Raw genomic sequence first — 20,206 nt, forward strand, 5'->3', positions numbered from 1 at the left:
GCATAAACCTGCACTATAAGAAGTGAATAAATGCAGATTTGTATCTGAAAAGATTGGTGGTCCGATGCAGAATCTGTAAGTGTATATTGTGTCAATAAATCATGGTGGTTAACGCAAGTATAATCTACTGTTTGTGTCCATAAGCACTGTAGAAACGCCACACTTAAATCAACATATAATCATACAGCCAGCGTGAGTACATCACTCCACCCGACTTATAGAAGAAGCAAGTAAGTGCAGATTTATGTCTAAGGCCATGGCCCCACTATCAGTACTTGGTCAGTGTTCAGTCAGTATTTTTTCTCAGGAGTGGGAGCCAAAACCAGGCGAGGAACAATCAGAGAAAGGCCATGTGCCCACGTAGCGTTTTTACGGCCGCGAAAACGCTTGTAAAACCGTCTGCCATGCAAAGCAATGTGAATTCGGATGTGCTGTGCACATGATGCGCTAATTAGCGTGCCGAATTCGCATTGCGTTGCAAAATGCAGCATGACCATTTCTACCGTGATTACGCTGCAAATTCACGGCCATTGAGGAACATTGAAACGCAGCAAACCCGCAGGTATATGTCGATTTACTGCGTTTCAATTAAATTCAATGGGCGCGAATTTGCAGTGTAATCGCGGTGCGTGTGGTACCTGGGATGAAGAGGAGACTACAACTCCTCTTCATCCCGGCTACCACGCAGTGAAAAAAAGAAATAAAGTTAAAAATAAATAAAACCTGTATACTCACCTCTCCGGTCTGCTCCCGGCGGCGTCCTCTCTCCTCGGCGTCCCGCGATGTACTTGCAGGACCTGCGGTGACGTCATTTAGTCATCTGATGGTCACGCGACCGCTGAAGTCGGCGGTCAGGTGATGGTCGCGTGACCATCAGCTGACTAAATGACGTCACCACAGGTCCTGCCAGTACACCGCAGGACGCCGAGGAGAGAGGATCGCCACCGGGAGCAGATTGGAGAGGTGAGTATACAGATTGTATTTATTTTTAACTTTTTAATTCTTTTTTTTTTTACTATTGATGCTGCATTTAAAGCATCTAAGTTGGTCACACAATATAAATCCATGCCGGTTGAATGGATTTATATTGTGTGACCAACTTGTCAAGCACTTTTCCAAGTGATGCTAAAAATCGCTTGGAAAAGTGCTTGAAAAATCGCATGCGAAAACGCATGTAAAAACGCTGGAAAAATGCATCTCTCTGGCAGAAAAAATGCATGTAAATCTGCATGCATTTTTTTGCCACCAGAGAGAGGCAAAAACGCTCTGCATCAAATCTGCTACGTGGGAACATAGCCAAAAGGTATAATAGAAACAAGTCACCAATTCTGCATTTATCATCCACTCCTGAACCACTGACAGAACCCTGACCAAATACTGATAGTGGGGCCATGGCCTAAGGGGATTGATGGTCCGATGCAGAGTCTATGAGTGTGTATTGTGTTAATAAATCTTAATAATTGGCGCAGGTATGTCTGCATACCAACAAGTGTAAGTTTAGTACAATAAATTACATGAGCCCGACAATTCAGTAATTGTAATTCAGTATTATAAGCCTGCCATATTCAACTGATATATTATTATATGGAATTTGAAAGAATGGAAAATAAAGAATGTGCTTAATAAAGATAGATAAATGATACAATGGGATATATATATAGGAGGGGGCAGGAGACGTACGTAGCTAGTAGGAAGCCCCCCATGACTGGGATTGGCCAGGAGGCTTCAATTTTGAAGGGATACAAGGAGTTTGGATTGGTGGGGAGTATATAGGGGCAGGAATTAAGGCGAGATGAGGGGTGTAGCTAGGGGAAAAGTGCGGGGGAACTCCCATTCATTGCACAGGGAGCAAGCTGAAGAGACACACATCCACCAACGTTACCTCATGGAGTCGGTGGAATACTTGATGCTGCAGCTGCGGGATACGGCCCGTTCGAGAGATGGAGGATGGCTTCAGTCACAACTGTTGACATTATTGGGGGCTGCCTGGGCTCCTTAAGAAGCGCCTGGACTAAGGAGGGATGCAAGGAGTTCGCGTCCACCGGAGAGGCTGTCACCAGATGTAGGCACGGGCAGCAGGCGCAGGCTGCGGTGCTCCTCTGGGGACCCTGCGGAGGGTGTGCGCGACGGTGCTGCCCCTTGCTGGTGCACGACTGCACCGGCAGGAATCTGCCCAGCCAGTCTGCAGGCTCATTACGATGCGCAGCAAGGGCCGCGCCGGAAGTGAGGGCCGCACAGGAAGTACGGCCTGCAGCGGCTGCGCAGCCGGGACAGGAAGTGAGGGCCGCGCCGGAGCGGCATCCCCCGTCTTCTCCCAGGCACCAGTGATGTAACGATCAGAGGGGGGATCGTGCTACGTGGCAGACGATGGAGGCGCAGACGGGGCAGGACTTTGCAGCGGCAGGTACTCCCGGTGAGGTCCCTGTCGGGATGCCTGCCAGACGGAGTGGGAGGCACACAGCTCAGAGGCATTCTGCGGGTTGGCAGCAGCGGTCTAAGGCTAGGCTGAGTGGCTGCTCTGGACGACAGAAGGCGAATGCGGCGGCAGGGAGCTGCAGGGCAGTTCTCTCTCAGGCAGTACGGACCAGGCAGGCCTGTCTGGGTCTAGAGGCAAAAGAGGGTCAAGAGTTGTGTGGCGGAGCAAGAACAAGCAGGAGGTGATCCTCTGGCGGGAGATCAGCTAGATCATTGGCGAGTGCTCAGGTCCCCCCTGGTGAGTCAGTCATCAGGACATGGGGGGGAGCAGTCAAGGGGCACAAGGTGGGAAGGAAAAATCTGGAACGTGTTGGCAATTTAATGACAAACAATGTAAATATGACAACAGCTGTAAGTTTAAACACGTGTGTTCCCACTGTAACGGGACATCACATGTGGCCTCAAAATGCTTTAAGAAAGGAATAGGAAAGTCTTCAGTGGGTACTGGTCAAGAGGGTGACTCCGGTGAAAACTCTCGGGATGGTCCCCTTTAAAAGTAGATATCTGGATAGGGAAAAGGCGACGTTATTTGGAATGTTTTTTCGGAGTTTCAGGATCCCGGCTCCCACTCATGGTGTTCCATTTTCGATTAAGAATTTGAGGTCGGCTACGATGCATCCGGACGTGGTGAGCGAGAAAGGAGGTGGAGTTAGGTCGTATGGCAGGTCCTTTTAAGAGTTTGCCGGAAGAGCGTGTGATTATTTCGCCGTTAGGGGTGGTGCCAAAGAAGGAGCCGAATAAATTTTAGTTAATACAGCATTTGTCGTACCCAAAGGGGCTGTCGATGAATGATGGTATTGATCAGGAATTATGTTTCGTGGAGTATACTTCATTCGATGCGGCGGTGCAATGGGTGCGCAGGTATGGGCCCGGGTCATTGTTAGCAAAAGCAGATATTGAATCTGCGTTCAGATTGCTTCGGGTGCATCCGAATAGCATCCCATTGTTGGGTTATTTTTGGATTGAAGGATACTACCTGGATAGATGTTTGCCTATGGGTTGTGCAATTTCATGTTAGTTGTTTGAATCTTTTAGCACTTTTTTGGAATGGGTAGTGCTGCAGGTGTACAGTTGGCGATTCATTATTTGATGATTTTTTGTTTATAGGTCCTCCAGATTCATTGGTGTGTGGGAACTTGTTAGCATCCATGGTGTGGGTGGCTGAGCGTTTTGGCGTTCCGTTGGCATGGGAAAAAACCGAGGGACCTTGTACTGTTTTAAGTTTTTTAGGTATTTTGATTGATTCAGATAGGATGGAGTGTCGCTTACCAGAGGATAAATTGTTTTTACTCAGGCAAGAGGTAGACAGGGTGTTGAGGTTGCGTAAGGTGACGTTGAAGGAGTTGCAGTCCTTGTTAGGAAGGTTGAATTTTGCGTGTAGAATAATGCCGATAGACAGAATATTTTGTCGCAGGTTATCTGGGACAACGGCTGGCGTGAAGGCTCCGCATTATTTCATTCGGTTGAACAAGGAGCTCCAGGAGGATTTGGTGGTGTGGAAATGTTTTTGGAAAACTATAATGGTCAATCGTTGATTCAGAAGGAGTTCTTGAGCAGTTTTGATTGGGAAATTTATACAGAAGCGGCTGGTGGCGTGGGCTATGGAGCCTATTGTTAGGGTAGGTGGAGTTTTGGAAAATGGCCAGAGTTGTGGAAAAGGATGGGTTTCATGAAGAACTTGACACTTAGTTATTTACAATTGTGGTCGCAGTTTCCATATGGGGGGAATTTTTCTTGAATAGGAAAGTCCGTTTTCACTTTGATAATATCAGTGTGGTGGCGCTTATTAATAGTTTGTCAGCCTTCTCCCCTCTGGTTATCAAGCTTCTCAGGGAATTAATGCTTCGGTGTCTTGAGTTGAATGCATGGATTTCAGCAGTGCATGTTCCCGGTGTGCAAAATTCTATCGCGGATGCATTGTCTCGTTTCCAGTGGGAGCGTTTTCGGGCACTGGCACCGGAGGCGGACGATGTGGGAGAGGAATGCCCTTCACACTTGTAGCGTCTGATTTTGGAGGAGCAGGATGGTTAATTCAGGAGTCCATTGCGAGTCAAACCTGGTCTGAATACGAATCTTCGTGGCGCGTATGGCAAAGTTGGGTGGCGCAGTGGGGTGTGATTGAGAATGAGCAGGATAGAAAATTGGTGGTGTTGTTTTTGGTTGGTAAGACGGCGGAGTTGGGGTGGTCTGTGTCTAGAGTCAGCAAATTCATTGCGGGGTTGGCTTTCAGTTTTAAGTTACAGGGGGTAGGGGATGTTACAAAATAGTTTTTGGTTAGGCGGGAGGACTATTGATAAACGGAGGCCAGTGTCGTTCAGCATGTCGGAAAGGTTGGGCATTGTTCTGCCGTTGGGCATTGTTCTGCATTGTTTAGATTGGCTTTTTCTTTAGCCTTTTAGGGGCAATGAGAGTAAGGGAAATGGCTGCCCCAAGTAAGGTAAGGGCAGGTGGTTTGCTAGACGAAGATGTGGGATATTGGATTGAGGGCATTGATTTTTGGATCAGGCATGCAAAAACGGATCAAGTTGGCAGGGGTAGGTGAGTGGTCGGGGACTTGATGTGCCCGCAAAGATGTTTGGAGGCATATTGGAGAGTATGGTCGGGGAGAGTCGTACCACTTTTATGCCACGAGGACGGGTCATTTTTGTCCCGTTTTCAGTTTATAGCGTTGCTCAAGAAGGGGATATAGGAACTGGGCCTCAGCCCTTAGGTATATGGTTCGCACTCCTTTAGGATTGGTGCTGCATCTGAGGCGGATAGTTATGGTCTGGGGGCTGAAGTGATAAAGCGTATTGGCAGGTGGTCTTCCGATCGATACCAAACATATGTGCGGCATTAGTGGTGACAAGGAGACTGTTTTTTATCGAGTAGTGTAATATGTTTGTCATTGTTCATTTCAGCTGGCGTTCCATTGTTAGCTTGGATTTTCAGACATTCGTCCCTGCACTGGGGGGCGCTGCGCGCTGACGTAAGGCTGGATGGTAGGCAATTGGATTTCCTTAGAGAGCAGGTTGTGGTCCAGTGGTGGGCTTTAGAGGAATGGTGTGGAGTCGTGTTTTGCTCAAATTCCACAAGGAGGCTCCTTTAGATAGAACACCTGATATTTTGGTTATTGATATGGGAGGGAACCATTTGGGGTCAAGGCCCGTTAGAGAGTTATTTCGGGATATTCGTTTTGACTTCTTGAGGTTATGGACATCTTATCCGGGTTTGCGGATGGTGTGGTCAGATGTCATGCCTCGGCAGAAGTGGAGAGCGGCAAGATTGTTAAAAGGGATTAATAGGGCAAGAATAAAATTGAACAGGGCTATTTCGAGCTCTGTATCCAGGAATGGTAGCGTTAGTGTTAGGCACTTTGAATTCGAATCGGGAGAGGGCAATTTTTGCCTTGAGGATGGAGTTCATCTGAATGCTATAGGAATCGATCAATGAGCCCTGGCGATACTGGAGGGTATCGAAAGGGCCTTGGTGGCTTTTCGGGCACTCATGAGTCTGAGGTGTCAGAGATGTTTGTGTTTGGCGGGGGGTAGGGTTCTTGGAGTTGCTACTGAATTGTCGGTGGAAGGAATTTGTGAGAATTCCAAGCAGTTTAAAACTTAATGGGGGTGATCTGGCTTTTGGTTCGGGGCTCTGGACGGGGTTTTTACCCCGGGAGCTTTTAGTTGGTTAGTCTTTCACGTACTGAGGGTAACATTCAGGTTGGATTTATTTGTTGTATTTTTAAGTCAGATCTATTAGCTTCAAGAACCCTCCCCTCATATGTTTATTTTGTTTCATGGTTAATATGTTAATGTTTGTTTGTTAATAAAATGGCCGCTGTGGCCAAATTTATCCAAAGAATACAGGTTGATGTGTCTTTATTTGGGGGGAAAGGCGAAGGTGGTATTGAGGTAATATATGTATATGTGTGTGTATATATAATATATATATATTTATATTTATATTTTTTAAATGCGGCCAACCTCCCTGCAAAACATGTTTGCACTCCAAAAAAAGTCCTCATTTACAGATTCACATGACAATAGTACTTTTCAAATTAAAAGTTTTCTTAATTGTAACTCAGATAATGTCATTTATGTCATAGAATGTCACATTTTCAATTTAAAATATGTTGGATCTACTATAAGAAAATGAAAAAACTAAATCCGTGAACATTTGTATGACATCACACATGCCACAACCCGTAACATATCCAATGAATCCAACCATTTTATCAGTTTCCACAACAGTCAGACCACTGACCTCATCATCTATGCCATCGAACATATTCCAAAAAATACACGAGCAGGAGATGGGGAAAAAGCTTTGCGTAACAGGGAAACATATTGGATGTTCACCCTAAATTCACGTGTTCCTATAGGTATGAATTTGAAACGTGAGATCATGCTACACTATTAATAATTCTCATTTCTAACCATATGTACAATACTGCTCAGGCTACTATATTCACTTTGAGCCTGAACGTTCTCAAATAGTGTCTCATATGGTTTTCCAGTTTATTCTAACAGCTTCATTGTAGAAAACTAATTATTGTATAGATATTCTCAGCTCTGGCAACCATTTAGTTATTCCTTGGTGTTTAACTGTTTCATTCTCTATAAAACAATCTTTGGACCTAATGTAACTTATAAAATCAAAATTAACATTTGCATAGGCCTATTTAATTATACTGTATATACTATATGAATTTATTCAATTTCATTATATATAAGGTGCATTGAAATTAATGAATACATTTATTTTTCCTTAGGTATCATTATATATATGCCATTATATCATTTATCTATATTTATTAAGTACATTCTCTATTTTCCATTCATTCAAATTCCATATAATCATATTTCAATTGAATACTGCAGGCTTATAATACTTTTACTGAATTGTCGGGCTCATGTAATTTATTGTACTAAACTCACACTTGTTGGTATGCAGACATACCTGGGCCAATTATTAAGATTCATTAACACAATACACACTCATAGACTCTGCATCAGACCATCAATCCCCTTAGGCTGCGTGCCCACTATGCGTTTTTCAAGTGCTTTTGCCGCAGAATTTCCGCAGCGAAAATGCTTAAAAAACGCTTGGTAATATGTGCCCCATGTTCCCCAATGATAATCGGCATGTGCTTTGCACATGCTGCGGAAATTTCCGCTGCGGATTATCATTGCGGAAAAATATGCAGCATGTTCATTCATTTTGCGGACACGCAGCGTAATTGCCGCCATTGACTTGCATTGAATCGCATAATATCAGCATGTATACATGTGCACATGCGGATATTAAGCGATTCAATGTGCGGATGGTACCCGGGTCCTCCGGAGCCGGGTACCATAGTACCTGTAGTTAAAAAAGAATTTAAAATAAAAAATAAAGATTATACTTACCTTCTGATAGTCCCCGGTGTTTTCTCCACTGTGTCCGGTCTGTTGTACGGCTCGCGGTGGTGTGAAAGGACCTTTCATGACGTCAATTAGACATGTGACAGGTCACGCGACCGTCGACGTCAGCGTCACATGACTAAATGACATCATGAAAGGTCCTTTCACACCACCGCGAGCCGTACAACAGACCGGACACAGTGGAGAAAACACCGGGGACTATCAGAAGGTAAGTATAATCTTTATTTTTTATTTTTTACCATTTTTATTCTTTTTTTAACTATTACTTGGTCACACTATATAAATCCATGCCGGTTGCATGGATTTATATAGTGTGACCAAGTTGTCAAGCACTTTTCCAAGTGATGCTAAAATCGCTTGGAAAGCGCTCAACAACCCACATGCAAAAACGCTTGATAAACGCTTCTAACTGGCAGGAAAAACGCATGTAAAATCCGCTTGTATTTTTCCTGCCAGGGAGAAGCGGAAAAAATCTGCAGCATTTCTGCATCATGGGCACTTAGCCTTAGACATAAATCTGCACTTACTTGCTTCTTCTATAAGTCGGGTGGAGTGATGTACTCACGCTGGCTGTATGATTATATGTTGATTTAAGTGTGGCGTTTCTACAGTGCTTATGGACACAAACAGTAGATTATACTTGCGTTAACCACCATGATTTATTGACACAATATACACTTACAGATTCTGCATCGGACCACCAATCTTTTCAGATACAAATCTGCATTTATTCACTTCTTATAGTGCAGGTTTATGCGATGTATGCTCATCAGCTGTTTGATTCTATGCTGATTTAAATGTCGTGTTCCTACAGTGTTCATGAATACAAATAGCGGAATAATAACTGTTGTACTGGATTACCAGATTCACCAGCCACATCTGAACGAGACACTGATTGCTCGGTCCTTGTTCGATTTAAACGTGGTGCTCATAAAGTGTTCATGAATATAAATAAAAACTTTTTGTCTATTAGCATCAGAGACACAGTGCTGTAGCCAGGGGTTGTAAGTAAAGTTTCAAGATTTTTCTTTTTCATCTAACTGAGCCTACAGGCTGAAGTCTGCTGGAAGAGGATACCTTTTTTAATTTTCTTTAACCATTAAAATAAACATCCTTCTTTGCTCCAGCTGAAAGTGCATGTTTATTGTGAGTTGGGAGAAATAACTGGATCGAATAGTTATTTAATTTGTATAACTACCTTAAAGGGAATGTGTCACAGTTTTATTTTTGTATTAATCCATCAATTTGATTGAGAGCACCCATAGACCTAGATTGGATTGGATGGAGAGCACCCATAGACCTAGATTGTATATCTACACCAATGAATAATTACTTATAAAAAAATATTTAAATTACATATAAGCATTGCCTTTGTGCATCTATTGGGTTATCTATGACTAAGCTGTATACCTCCTTTTTTGGTTTGAGGCACATTTTAAACATTTTTGTCTGTATGGTTTCAACATGTATGTCTAATAAAGCATTGATTTTAGTAATAATGTTCGTGTAAAACACTTCTTGATCTATATATGACTTAATTGCCATAGGATCTTTATGATTCTCATTATTGTGGAGTGTTGAGAGAGAGATGGCTATTGAGTAGTATGTTCATCATTTTATTTTAGTCCAGAGCAGTACTCTGAGTTATAATTTCCTCCTATCACCCATTAGGCATTGTTCACCGCTGAGTGATGATAGAAGGTCCACCAGCAGCAGTGAGGACAGGTCAGGCAGACTGACATTATACAACTAATAGATGTCTACCAACCTGTTCTCGTCATTCGAAGTTACAGCCGCAACACTGCTCTGAGCGATGAGAGCAGGCCTGCGGTGGTAACTTCTTCCAAAGGCGAGTACAGGTCTATAGCCTGGTATTGGTAATAAAGTGTCAGACTGCTCGACCGGTGCTCACAGCCACTAGTGTACAGAGCACAGCAGAGAAAATATCATGCTTCTGTGCTCTGAACACTGACTCATCTAATATATCAGGTTAAAGCCTAAGGCCTTGGCCCCACTATCAGTATTCAGTCAGTATTTTTTCTCAGAAGTGGGAGTCAAAACCAGGAGTGAGTGATAAAGACAGAATTGGTGCACTTGTTTCTAATATACAGTGGGTACGGAAAGTATTCAGACCCCTTTAAATCTTTCACTCTTTGTTTCATTGCAGCCATTTGGTAAATTCTAAAAAGTTCATTTTTTTCTCATTAAAGTACACTCTGCACCCCATCTTGACTGAAAAAAAAGAAATGTAGAAATTTTTGCAAATTTATTAAATAAGAAAAACTGAAATATCACATGGTCATGAGTATTTAGACCCTTTGCTCAGACACTCATATTTAAGTCACATGCTGTCCATTTCCTTGTGATCCTCTTTGATATGGTTCTACTCCTTCATAGGAGTCCAGCTGTGTTTGATTAAACTGATAGGGCTTGATTTGGAAAGGCACACACCTGGCTATATAAGACCTCACAGCTCACAGTGCATGTCAGACCAAATGAGAATCATGAGCTCAAAGGAACTGCCCAAGGAGCTCAGAGACAGAATTGTGGCAAAGCACAGATCTGGCCAAGATTATAAAAGAATTTCTGCATTACTCAAGGTTCCTAAGAGCACAGTGGCCTCCATAATCCTTAAATGGAAGAAGTTTGGGACCACCAGAAGTCTTCCTAGACTTCGCCATCCAGCCAAACTGAGCAATCATAGAAGAGCCTTGGTGAGAGAGGTAAAGTAGAACCCCAAGATCACTGTGGCTGAGCTCCAGAGATGCAGTAGGGAGATGGAAGAAAGTTCCACAAAGTCAACTATCACTGCAGCCCTCCACCAGTCAGGCCTTTATGGCAGAGTGGCCCAACGGAAGCCTCTCTTCTCAGTGCAAGACATATGAAAGCCTGCATAGAAACTCAAAAACACATGAAGGACTCCCAGACTCTGAGAAATAAGATTCTCTGCTCTGATGAGATGAAGATAGAACTTTTTGGTGAGAATTCTAAGCGGTATGTGTGGAGAAAACCAGGCACTGCTCATTACCTGCCCAATACAATCCCAACAGTGAAACATGGTGGTGGCAGCATCATGCTATAGGGGTGTTTTTCAGCTGCAGGGACAGGATGACTGGTTGCAATTGAAGGAAACATGAATGCGGCCAAGTACAGAGATATCCTGGATGAAAACCTCTTCCAGAGTGCTCAGGACCTCAGACTTGGCCAAAGGTTCACCTTCCAACAAAACAATGACCCTAAGGACAACGCTAAAATAACAAAGGAGTGGCTTCAGAACAACTCTGTAACCATTCTTGACTGGCCCAGCCAGAGCCCTGACCTAAACCCAATTAAGCATCTCTGGAGAGACCTGACAATGGCTGTCCACCAACGTTCACCATCCAACCTGCTGCAACTAGAGAGGATCTGCAAGGAAGAATGGCAGAGGATCCCCAAATCCAGGTGTGAAAAACTTGTTGCATCATTCCCAAGAAGACTCATGGCTGTACTAGCTCAAAAGGGTGCTTCTAATTAATACTTAGCGAAGGGTCTGAATACTTATGACCATGTGATATTTTAGTTTTTCTTTTTTAATAAATTTGCAAAAACTTCTACATTTCTGTTTTTTTTCCAGTCAAGATGGGGTGCAGAGTGTACTTTAATGAGAAAAAAATGAACTTTTTAGAATTTACCAAATGGCTGCAATGAAACAGAGTGAAAAATTTAAAGGGGTCTGAATACTTTCTGTATCCACTGTACCTTTTCTCTGATTGACCCTCACCTGGTTTTGGCTCCCACTCCTGAGAAAAATACTGACCAAATACTGATAGTGGGGCCGTGGCCTTATTCAGATATCTGTGATGCAGAGATATCTCAATGACACCTTGCTGCTGCATCTGTAAAGCCACACCAAGTTCAGGCACCAGCACTATGGCGGTGACCTCATCCAGCGGTGAGTACACATCATTTAATGAAATCACCTAGTGAGTGCTGTCTGGTAATTACTGTGATCTGAGTGCAGCAATGACATGATGGCTTCTCTCAGATAACAGTTATTACCTGTGAGCTGTGTATCTAATCCTATCATGGGTGATACAGGTTTGTAGAGCAATGCATCTAAACCCTTCACGTGTGATATTGACTGCTGAATTGTGTGATTATGGTGATTTGAGTTCTGCAGCTGCAAAATATGACTGCTCTGCTCAGATCTCTGTAAAGACCTGTGAGCAGGCAGAACCAAGTAACAGAATCGGCACTGCCAGCCATCCTCTGTGACAAGGGTGATATCTCAATATCACATTGCAGTCACCAAAAAATAGTGCTGCACTGTGATCCTAATCTTCATCCTCCCTTGTCCTTTGGTAGATACCCAGAAAGGGAGATAAGGAGTGACATCAGACACATGAGAGCAGATCCCATTTACTGCAGTCATAATGTGAACAGTACTCTAGGTTTTTATGACATACAGTGGGGAAAATAAGTATTTGATACACTGCCGATTTTGCAAGTTTTTCCACCTACAAAGAATGAAGAGGTCTATAATGTTTATCGCAGGTACACTGGAACTGTGAGAGACAGAATCTTAAAAAAATCCAGAAAATCCCATTGTACGATTTTTACAAAATTAATTGCCATTTTATTGCATGAAATAAGTATTTGATATAATAGAAAAACAGAACTTAAAATGTGGTATGGAAACCTTTGTTTGCAATTATAGAGGTCACACATTTCCTGTAGTTCTTGACCAAGTTTGCACACACTACAGCAGGGATTTTGGTCCACTGTTCCATACAGATCTTCTACAGATCTTTCAGGTTTCGGGGCTGTCTCTGGGCTACATTGAGTTTCAGCTCCCTCCAAAAATTTTTCTATCGGGTTCAGATCTGGAGACTATCTAGGCCACTCGAGGACCTTTAAATGCTTCTTACGGAGCCACCCCTTAGTTGCCCTGGCTGTGTGTTTCCGGTCATTGTCATGCTGGAAGACCCAGCCACGACCCATCTTCAATGCTCTTACTGAGAGAAGGAGATTGTTGGCCAAAATCTCACTATACATGACCCCATCCATCTTCCCTTCAATACGGTGCAGTCTCCCTGTCCCCTTTGCAGAAAAGCACCCCAAAGTATGATGTTTCCCCCACCATGCTTCATGGTTGGGACGGTGTTCTTGGGGTTGTGCTCATCTTTCTTTTTCCTCCAAACACGGTGAGTGGAGTTGATACCAAAAAATTCTATTTTGGTCTCATCTGACCACATGACCTTCTCCCATGCCTCTCTGGATCATCCAGATGGTCATTGGTGAACTTCAAAATGGGCCTGGACATGTGCTGGCGTCAACAGGGGGACCTTGCGTGCCCTGTACGATTTTAATCCATGACGGCGTAGTGTGTTCCTAATGTTAATGTTCGAAACTCTAGTCCCAGCTATCTTCAAGGCATTGACCAGGTCCTCCCGTGTAGTTCTGGGATGATTTCTGACCTTTCTCAGAATCATCCATACCCCACCAAGGGAGATCCTGCATGGAGCCCCAGACCGAGGAAGATTGTCAGTCATCTTGTGTTTCTTCAATTTTCTAATAATTGTGCCAACAATTGTTGCCTTCTCACAAAGCTGCTTGCTTATTGTCCTGTAACCCATCCCAGCCTTGTGCAGGTCTACAATTTTGTCCCTGGTGTCCTTAGACAGCGCTTTGATCTTGGCCATGGTGGAGAGGTTGGTGTGTGATTAATTGAGTGTGTCGACAGGTTTCTTTTGTACAGGTCACGAGGTCAAACAGGTGCAATTAATATAGGTAATGAGTGCAGAGTAAGAGGGCTTCTTAAAGAAAAAACCTATCAGGTCTGTGAGAGCCAGAATTCTTGCTGGTTGGTAGATGATCAAATATTTATTTCATGCAATAAAATGCAATTTAATTATGTAAAAATCACACAATGTGATTTTAAGATTTTTATTTTTAGATTCTGTCTCTCACAGTTGAAGTGTACCTATGATAAAAATGACAGACCTCTCCATTCTTTGTAGGTGGGAAAACTTGCAAAATCAGCAGTGTATCAAATACTTATTTTCCCAATTGTATGTCAGCAGCTGCTTCCCTATTGTTCAAAAGTTTAAAATATCAGAACTTATTACATTACTTCTCATATTTGATACCATTTAAAAAATAAAATATAAAAAAATAAAACTTTAATGCTTTAAATTTTTTCAATAGTTGAAAAAACATTTTGACACATTTTCTTTAAGGAAATAAAGGCATCACAAAGTAGCTTTAACAACTGTATAGTCCAGCATTATATCAACATCTTTTCATGCACTTTGTTAGATCTAGCAGGAGAGAGAAGGTAAAATATTTTAACCTTTCTTTTTACTGGACTGCACAACACATTTAAAATTACATGTCATTGCATTACATAATCTGCACCATAACATCATTACAAGCTTTATGTATTAAAAATGGTGTAAAATTAAAAATCTTGGCTAATATAATAATTTTTGTGCGTTTTCTTTATTTTCCAAACATTAATTTTTTTTTAACAATTCTCTACAGTGTAAAGTGGGATGGGCTGGTAATGGACTTATCTGCGCAAAGGATACAGACATTGATGGGTTTCCAGATGAAAAGCTGCGATGCTCTGATCTAAGATGCAAAAAGGTAAATTACAAATAAATAAGTAAAGTAGTAAAGAGAAATATTTCAATTGCATTTAATTATATTGCACTTATATACAAGGTCAATTCACAAGTCATTATATTCCCACTACCTGTTTTAGCTCATTGCCAAATTAAACTAAACTAACAGATGCATTAATAGTAGTAGGAAGGAGGGAGGAAAAGGTTGGAAGCTTACCACGCTGTCAGCTCTGGAAGTACTCGGACTGGAGTTCGTCCTGTGGGTGCCACACCCGCTGGTGATTCACAGACAAATGGTAGAAAAAGAATGTGTGATGGCACGTCCAGCAGGATATAATAAAAATATCTTTATTGAAAATTTTTAAAACATGTTAAAAAATGAAACCTCAGAAAACCTGACGCGTTTCTGGTGTATAGCAACACTCTTACTCATAGGACAACTGAAGTAAAACATCACATATCAAAATTCATAATGGGCTTACACCAGTTAGTGAATATGTTAATTAGGCTGAAATCAACAGACATATTTGAAGGTATCTGCGAATTCGAACACTCTTGAATTCGCACGGAATAAGAAAAAAAAAATGCCATGCTCCATTATACACTCTGATGAAGAATCAGAGAGGGAAATAATGGTGTCAGTGGAGGACGCGCAGACTTCCTTATTATGCCCTGCATCTATCACATTGCATGGTGTGGTGCAGCCAATCAGGAGAGCTATCAGAGCCATTATAAACGACTAGATGGTGGCCCGATTCTAACGCATCGGGTATTCTAGAATATGTATGCGGCCGACCGGGCGCAACTAATCAGCAAAGCAGTGTTTAAATGGGTTGCGCACTACTTTAAATTAACCCCCCAATGTATCCCCCTGGGGCCCCTAATGAATTTTGGAGGACCAGGGAGCGAGGCCGCCGGTCTGGGTACTTCTGCTGCGAGCAGCCGGGAGATGACCGGCTAGCACAGGGTGAGCATGGGAGCGGGTGAGCGTGGGAGCGGGTGAGCGTGGGAGGGTGAGCGTGGGAGCGGGTGAGCGTGGGAGGGTGAGCGTGGGAGCGGGTGAGCATGGGAGGGTGAGAATGTGAGGGTGTGAGCGTGTGAGGGTGAGCGTGGAAGCGTGGGAGGGTGAGCGTGGGAGCGTCAGAGTGTGAACGTCCGAGCGTGAGCGTCAGAGCATCAGAGCGTGAGCGTCAGAGCGTGAGTGTCAGAGCGTGAGCGTCAGAGTGTGAGCGTCAGAGAGTCAGAGCGTGAGCGTCAGAGCATCAGAGCGTGAGCATCAGAGCGTGAGCGTCAGAGCATCAGAGTGTGAGCGTCAGAGCATCAGAGCGTGAGAGTCTGAGCGTGAGCGTCAGAGAGTCAGAGCGTGAGCGTCAGAGCATCAGAGCGTGAGCGTCAGAGCATCAGAGCGTGAGCGTCAGAGCGTGAGCGTGTGAGCGTGAGCGTGTGAGCGTGAGCATCAGAGCGTGAGCATCAGAGCGCGAGCATCAGAGCGTGAGCGTCAGAGCGCGAGCATCAGAGCGTGAGCGTCAGAGCATCAGAGCGTGAGCGTCAGAGCATCAGAGCATGAGCGTCAGAGCATCAGAGCGTGAGCGTCAGAGCATCAGAGCGTGAGCGTCAGAGCGTGAGCGTGTGAGCATGGGAGCGGGTGAGCGTGGGAGCGGGTGAGCGTGGGAGGGTGAGCGTGGGAGCGGGTGAGCGTGGGAGGGTGAGCGTGGGAGCGGTTGAGCATGGGAGGGTGAGAATGTGAGGGTGTGAGCGTGTGAGGGTGAGCGTGTGAGGGTGAGCGTGGAAGCGTGTGAGGGTGAGCGTGGGAGCGTCAGAGTGTGAACGTCCGAGCGTGAGTGTCCGAGCGTGAGCGTCAGAGCATCAGAGCGTGAGCGTCAGAGCGTGAGTGTGAGCGTCCGAGCGTGAGCGTCCGAGCGTGAGCATCAGAGCATGAGCGTCAGAGCATGAGCGTGAGCTTCAGAGCCCGAGAGTGAGTATCAGAGAGTGAGCGTAAGCCTCAGAGCGTGAGCGTCAGAGCGTGAACGTGAGCGTCAGAGCGTGAGCATCAGAGCGTGAGCGTCCGAGCGTGAGCGTCAGAGTCGGAGCGTGAACGTCAGAGCCTGAGTGTCCGAGCGTGAGCGTCAGAGCGTGAGCGTCCGAGCGTGAGCGTCAGAGCGTGAGCGTCAGAGCTTCAGAGCGTGAGCGTGGGCGTCAGAGCGTGAGCGTCAGAGCATGAGTTTAAGCGTCCGAGCGTGAACATGAGCGTCCGAGCGTGAGCGTCAGAGCGTGAGCGTCAGAGTCAGAGCGTGAGCGTCAGAGTCAGAGCGTGAGCGTCAGAGCGTGAGCGTCCGAGCGTGAGCGTCAGAGTGTGAGCGTCAGAGAGTCAGAGCGTGAGCGTCAGAGCATCAGAGCGTGAGCGTCAGAGCGTGAGCGTCAGAGCATCAGAGCGTGAGCGTCAGAGCATCAGAGCATGAGAGTCTGAGCGTGAGTGTCAGAGCGTGAGCGTCAGAGCGTGAACGTGAGCGTCCGAGCGTGAGTGTGTGAGCGTCAGAGCGTGAGCATCCGAGCGTGAGCGTCAGAGCATCAGAGCGTCAGAGCGTGAGCTTCAGAGCGTGAGCGTCAGAGCATCAGAGCGTGAGCATGAGCGTCAGAGCATCAGAGCGTGAGCGTCAGAGCGTGAGCATCAGAGCATGAGCGTCAGAGCGTGAGCGTGAACGTGAGCGTCCAGCGTGAGCGTCAGGGCGTGAGCGTCAGAGTGTGTGCATCAGAGCGTGAGTGTGATCGTCAGAGCGTGAGCGTCAGAGCGTGAGCGTCAGAGCGAGAGCGTGAGCGTCAGAGCATGAGCATGAGCGTCAGAGCATGAGAGTCAGAGCGTGAGCGTCAGAGCGTGTAAGCGTCAGAACGTGAGCGTCCGAGCGTGAGCGTCAGAGCGTAAGCATCAGAGCGTGAGCATCAGAGCGTGAGCGTCCGAGCGTGAGCGTCAAAGCGTGAGCGTCCGAGCGTGAGCGTCAGAGCGTGAGCATCCGAGCGTGAGAGAAAGACCGTGAGCGTCAGAGCGTGAGCATCCGAGCGTGAGAGAAAGAGCGTGAGCGTGTGAGCGTCAGAGCGTGAGCGTCAGAGCGTGAGCGTGGGCGTCAGAGCGTGTGAGCGTCAGAGCATGAGCGTGAGCGTACGAGCGTGAGCGTCAGAGCGTGAGCATCCGAGCGTGAGCGTCAGAGCGTGAGCGTCAGAGCGTGTGAGCGTCCGAGCGTGAGCGTCAAAGCGTGAGCGTCCGAGCGTGAGCGTCAGAGAGTGAGCATCCAAGCGTGAGAGTCCGAGCGTGAGCATCAGAGCGTGAGCATCCGAGCTTGAGCGTCAGAGAGTGAGCGTGAGCGTCAGAGCGTGTGAGCGTCCGAGCATGAGCGTCAGAGCATGAGCGTCAGAGCGTGAGCGTCAGAGCGTCAGAGTCTGAGCATGAGCGTCAGAGCGTGAGCGTCAGAGTCTGAGCGTGAGCGTCAGAGCGTGAACGTGAGCGTCAGAGCGTGAGTGTGAGCATCCGAGCGTGAGCGTCCGAGCGTGAGGGTGTGAGCGTCAGAGCGTGAGCGTCAGAGCGTGATCTTCAGAGCGTGAGCGTCAGAGCGTGTGAGCGTCAGAGCGTGAGCGTGAGCGTCAGAGCGTGAGCGTCAGAGCGTGAGCATCAGAGCGTGAGCGTGATCATTAGAGCGTGAGCGTGATCGTCAGAGCGTGAGCGTCAGAGTCAGAGCGTGAGCGTCAGAGCGTGAGCGTCAGAGCGTGAGCGTCAGAGTGTGAGCGTCAGAGAGTCAGAGCGTGAGCGTCAGAGCATCAGAGCGTGAGCGTCAGAGCGTCAGAGCGTGAGCGTCAGAGCATCAGAGCGTCAGCGTCAGAGCGTGAGCATGAGCGTCAGAGCGTGAGCATCAGAGCGTGAGCTTCAGAGCGTGAGCGTCAGAGCGTGTGAGCGTCAGAGCGTTAGCATCCGAGCGTGAGCGTCAGAGTGTGTGAGCGTCTGAGCGTGATCGTCAGAGCGTGAGCGTCAGAGCGAGAGCGTCAGAGCGTGAGCGTCAGAACGTGAGCATGAGCATCAGAGCGTGAGCGTATGAGCGTGAGCGTCCGAGCGTGAGCATCCGAAGGTGAGCGTCAGAGCATCAGAGTCTGAGCGTGAGCATCAGAGCGTGAGCGTCAGAGTCTGAGCGTGAGCGTCAGAGCGTGAACGTGAGCGTCAGAGCGTGAGCGTGTGCGTCCGAGCGTGAGCGTCCGAGCGTGAGCGCGTGAGCGTCAGAGCGTGAGCGTCAGAGAGTGAGTGTGAGCGTCAAAGCGTGAGCGTCAGAGCATGAGCTTCATAGCGTGAGCTTCATAGCGTGAGCGTCAGAGCGTGAGCGTCCGAGCGTGAGCATGTGAGCGTCAGAGGGTGAGCGTCAGAGCGTGAGCGTCAGAGCGTGAGCGTGAGCATCCGAGCGTGAGCGTCAGAGCGTGAGCGTGAGAGCGTGAACGTGAGCGTCCGAGCGTGAGCGTCAGAGCGTGAGCGTCCGAGCATGAGTGTCCGAGCGTGAGCGTGAGCGTCAGAACGTCAGCGTGAGCGTCCGAGCGTGAGCCTCAGAGCGTGAGCGTCAGAGCGTGAGCTTCAGAGCGTCAGCGTGAGCGTCAGAGCGTGAGCGTCCGAGCGTGAGCGTCAGAGCGTGAGCGTGTGAGCGTCAGCGTGAGCGTCCGAGCATGAGCGTCAGAGCGTGAGCATCCAAGCGTGAGCGTCAGAGCGTGAGCGTCAGAGCGTCAGAGTCTGAGCGTGAGCGTCAGAGCATGAACGTGAGCGTCAGAGCGTGAGCGTGAGTGTCAGAGCGTGAGCGTCCGGGCGTGAGCGTGTGAGCGTCAGAGCGTGAGCTTCATAGCGTGAGCGTCCGAGCGTGAGCGTCCGAGCGTGAGCATGTGAGCGTCAGAGCGTGAGCGTCAGAGCGTGAGCATCAGAGCGTGAACGTGAGCGTCAGAGCGTGAGCGTCAGAGCGTGAGCTTCATAGCGTGAGTGTCCGAGCGTGAGCATGTGAGCGTCAGAGCGTCAGAGTCTGAGCGTGAGCGTCAGAGCGTGAGCGTCAGAGTCTGAGCGTGAGCGTCAGAGCGTGAACGTGAGCGTGAGAGCGTGAGCGTCCGAGCGTGAGCGTCCGAGTGTGAGCGTGTGAGCGTCAGAGCGTGAGCGTCAGAGCGTGAGCTTCAGAGTGTGAGCGTCAGAGCGTGTGAGCGTCAGAGCGTGAGCGTCAGAGCATGAGCATCAGAGCGTGAGCGTGATCGTCAGAGCGAGAGTGTCAGCGTCAGAGCGTGAGCATGAGCGTCAGAGCGTGAGCGTCAGAGCATGAGCTTCAGAGCGTGAGCGTGAGCGTCAGAGCGTGTGAGCGTCAGAGCATGAGCGTCAGAGTGTGAGCGTCCGAGCGTGAGCGTCAGAGCGTGAGCATCCGAGCGTGAGCGTGTGAGCGTGAGCGTCAGAGCGTGTGAGCGTCCGAGCGTGATCGTCAGAGCGTGAGCATCAGAGCGAGAGCGTCAGAGCGTGAGCATGAGCGTCAGAGCGTGAGCGTGAGTGTCAGAGCGTGAGCGTCAGAGCGTGAGCGTGAGCGTCCGAGCATGAGCATCCGAGCGTGAGCGTCAGAGCGTGAGCGTCAGAGCATCAGAGTCTGAGCGTGAGCATCAGAGCGTGAGCGTCAGAGTCTGAGCGTGAGCGTCAGAGCGTGAGCGTGAGCGTCAGAGTCTGAGCGTGAGCGT

At 47.2% G+C, this 20,206-nt stretch overlaps 1 protein-coding gene across 1 annotated transcript in view; it reads left to right on the plus strand.

Moving 5' to 3' along the window:
- Positions 1 to 20,206, plus strand: part of LOC141273238 (cartilage oligomeric matrix protein-like) — a 1,071,601-nt gene that overhangs the window by 613,797 nt on the left and 437,598 nt on the right. Inside the window, exon 8 of the mRNA XM_073684814.1 lies at positions 14,400 to 14,504. Coding sequence (XP_073540915.1) covers positions 14,400 to 14,504 — 105 coding nt within the window. The remainder of the gene's footprint in view (positions 1 to 14,399; positions 14,505 to 20,206) is intronic.

This window comes from Phyllobates terribilis, unplaced genomic scaffold (genome assembly GCF_046119375.1).
Source record: "Phyllobates terribilis strain yellow unplaced genomic scaffold, ASM4611937v1 Scaffold_1__5_contigs__length_1240528914, whole genome shotgun sequence".
Lineage (NCBI taxonomy): Eukaryota > Metazoa > Chordata > Amphibia > Anura > Dendrobatidae > Phyllobates > Phyllobates terribilis.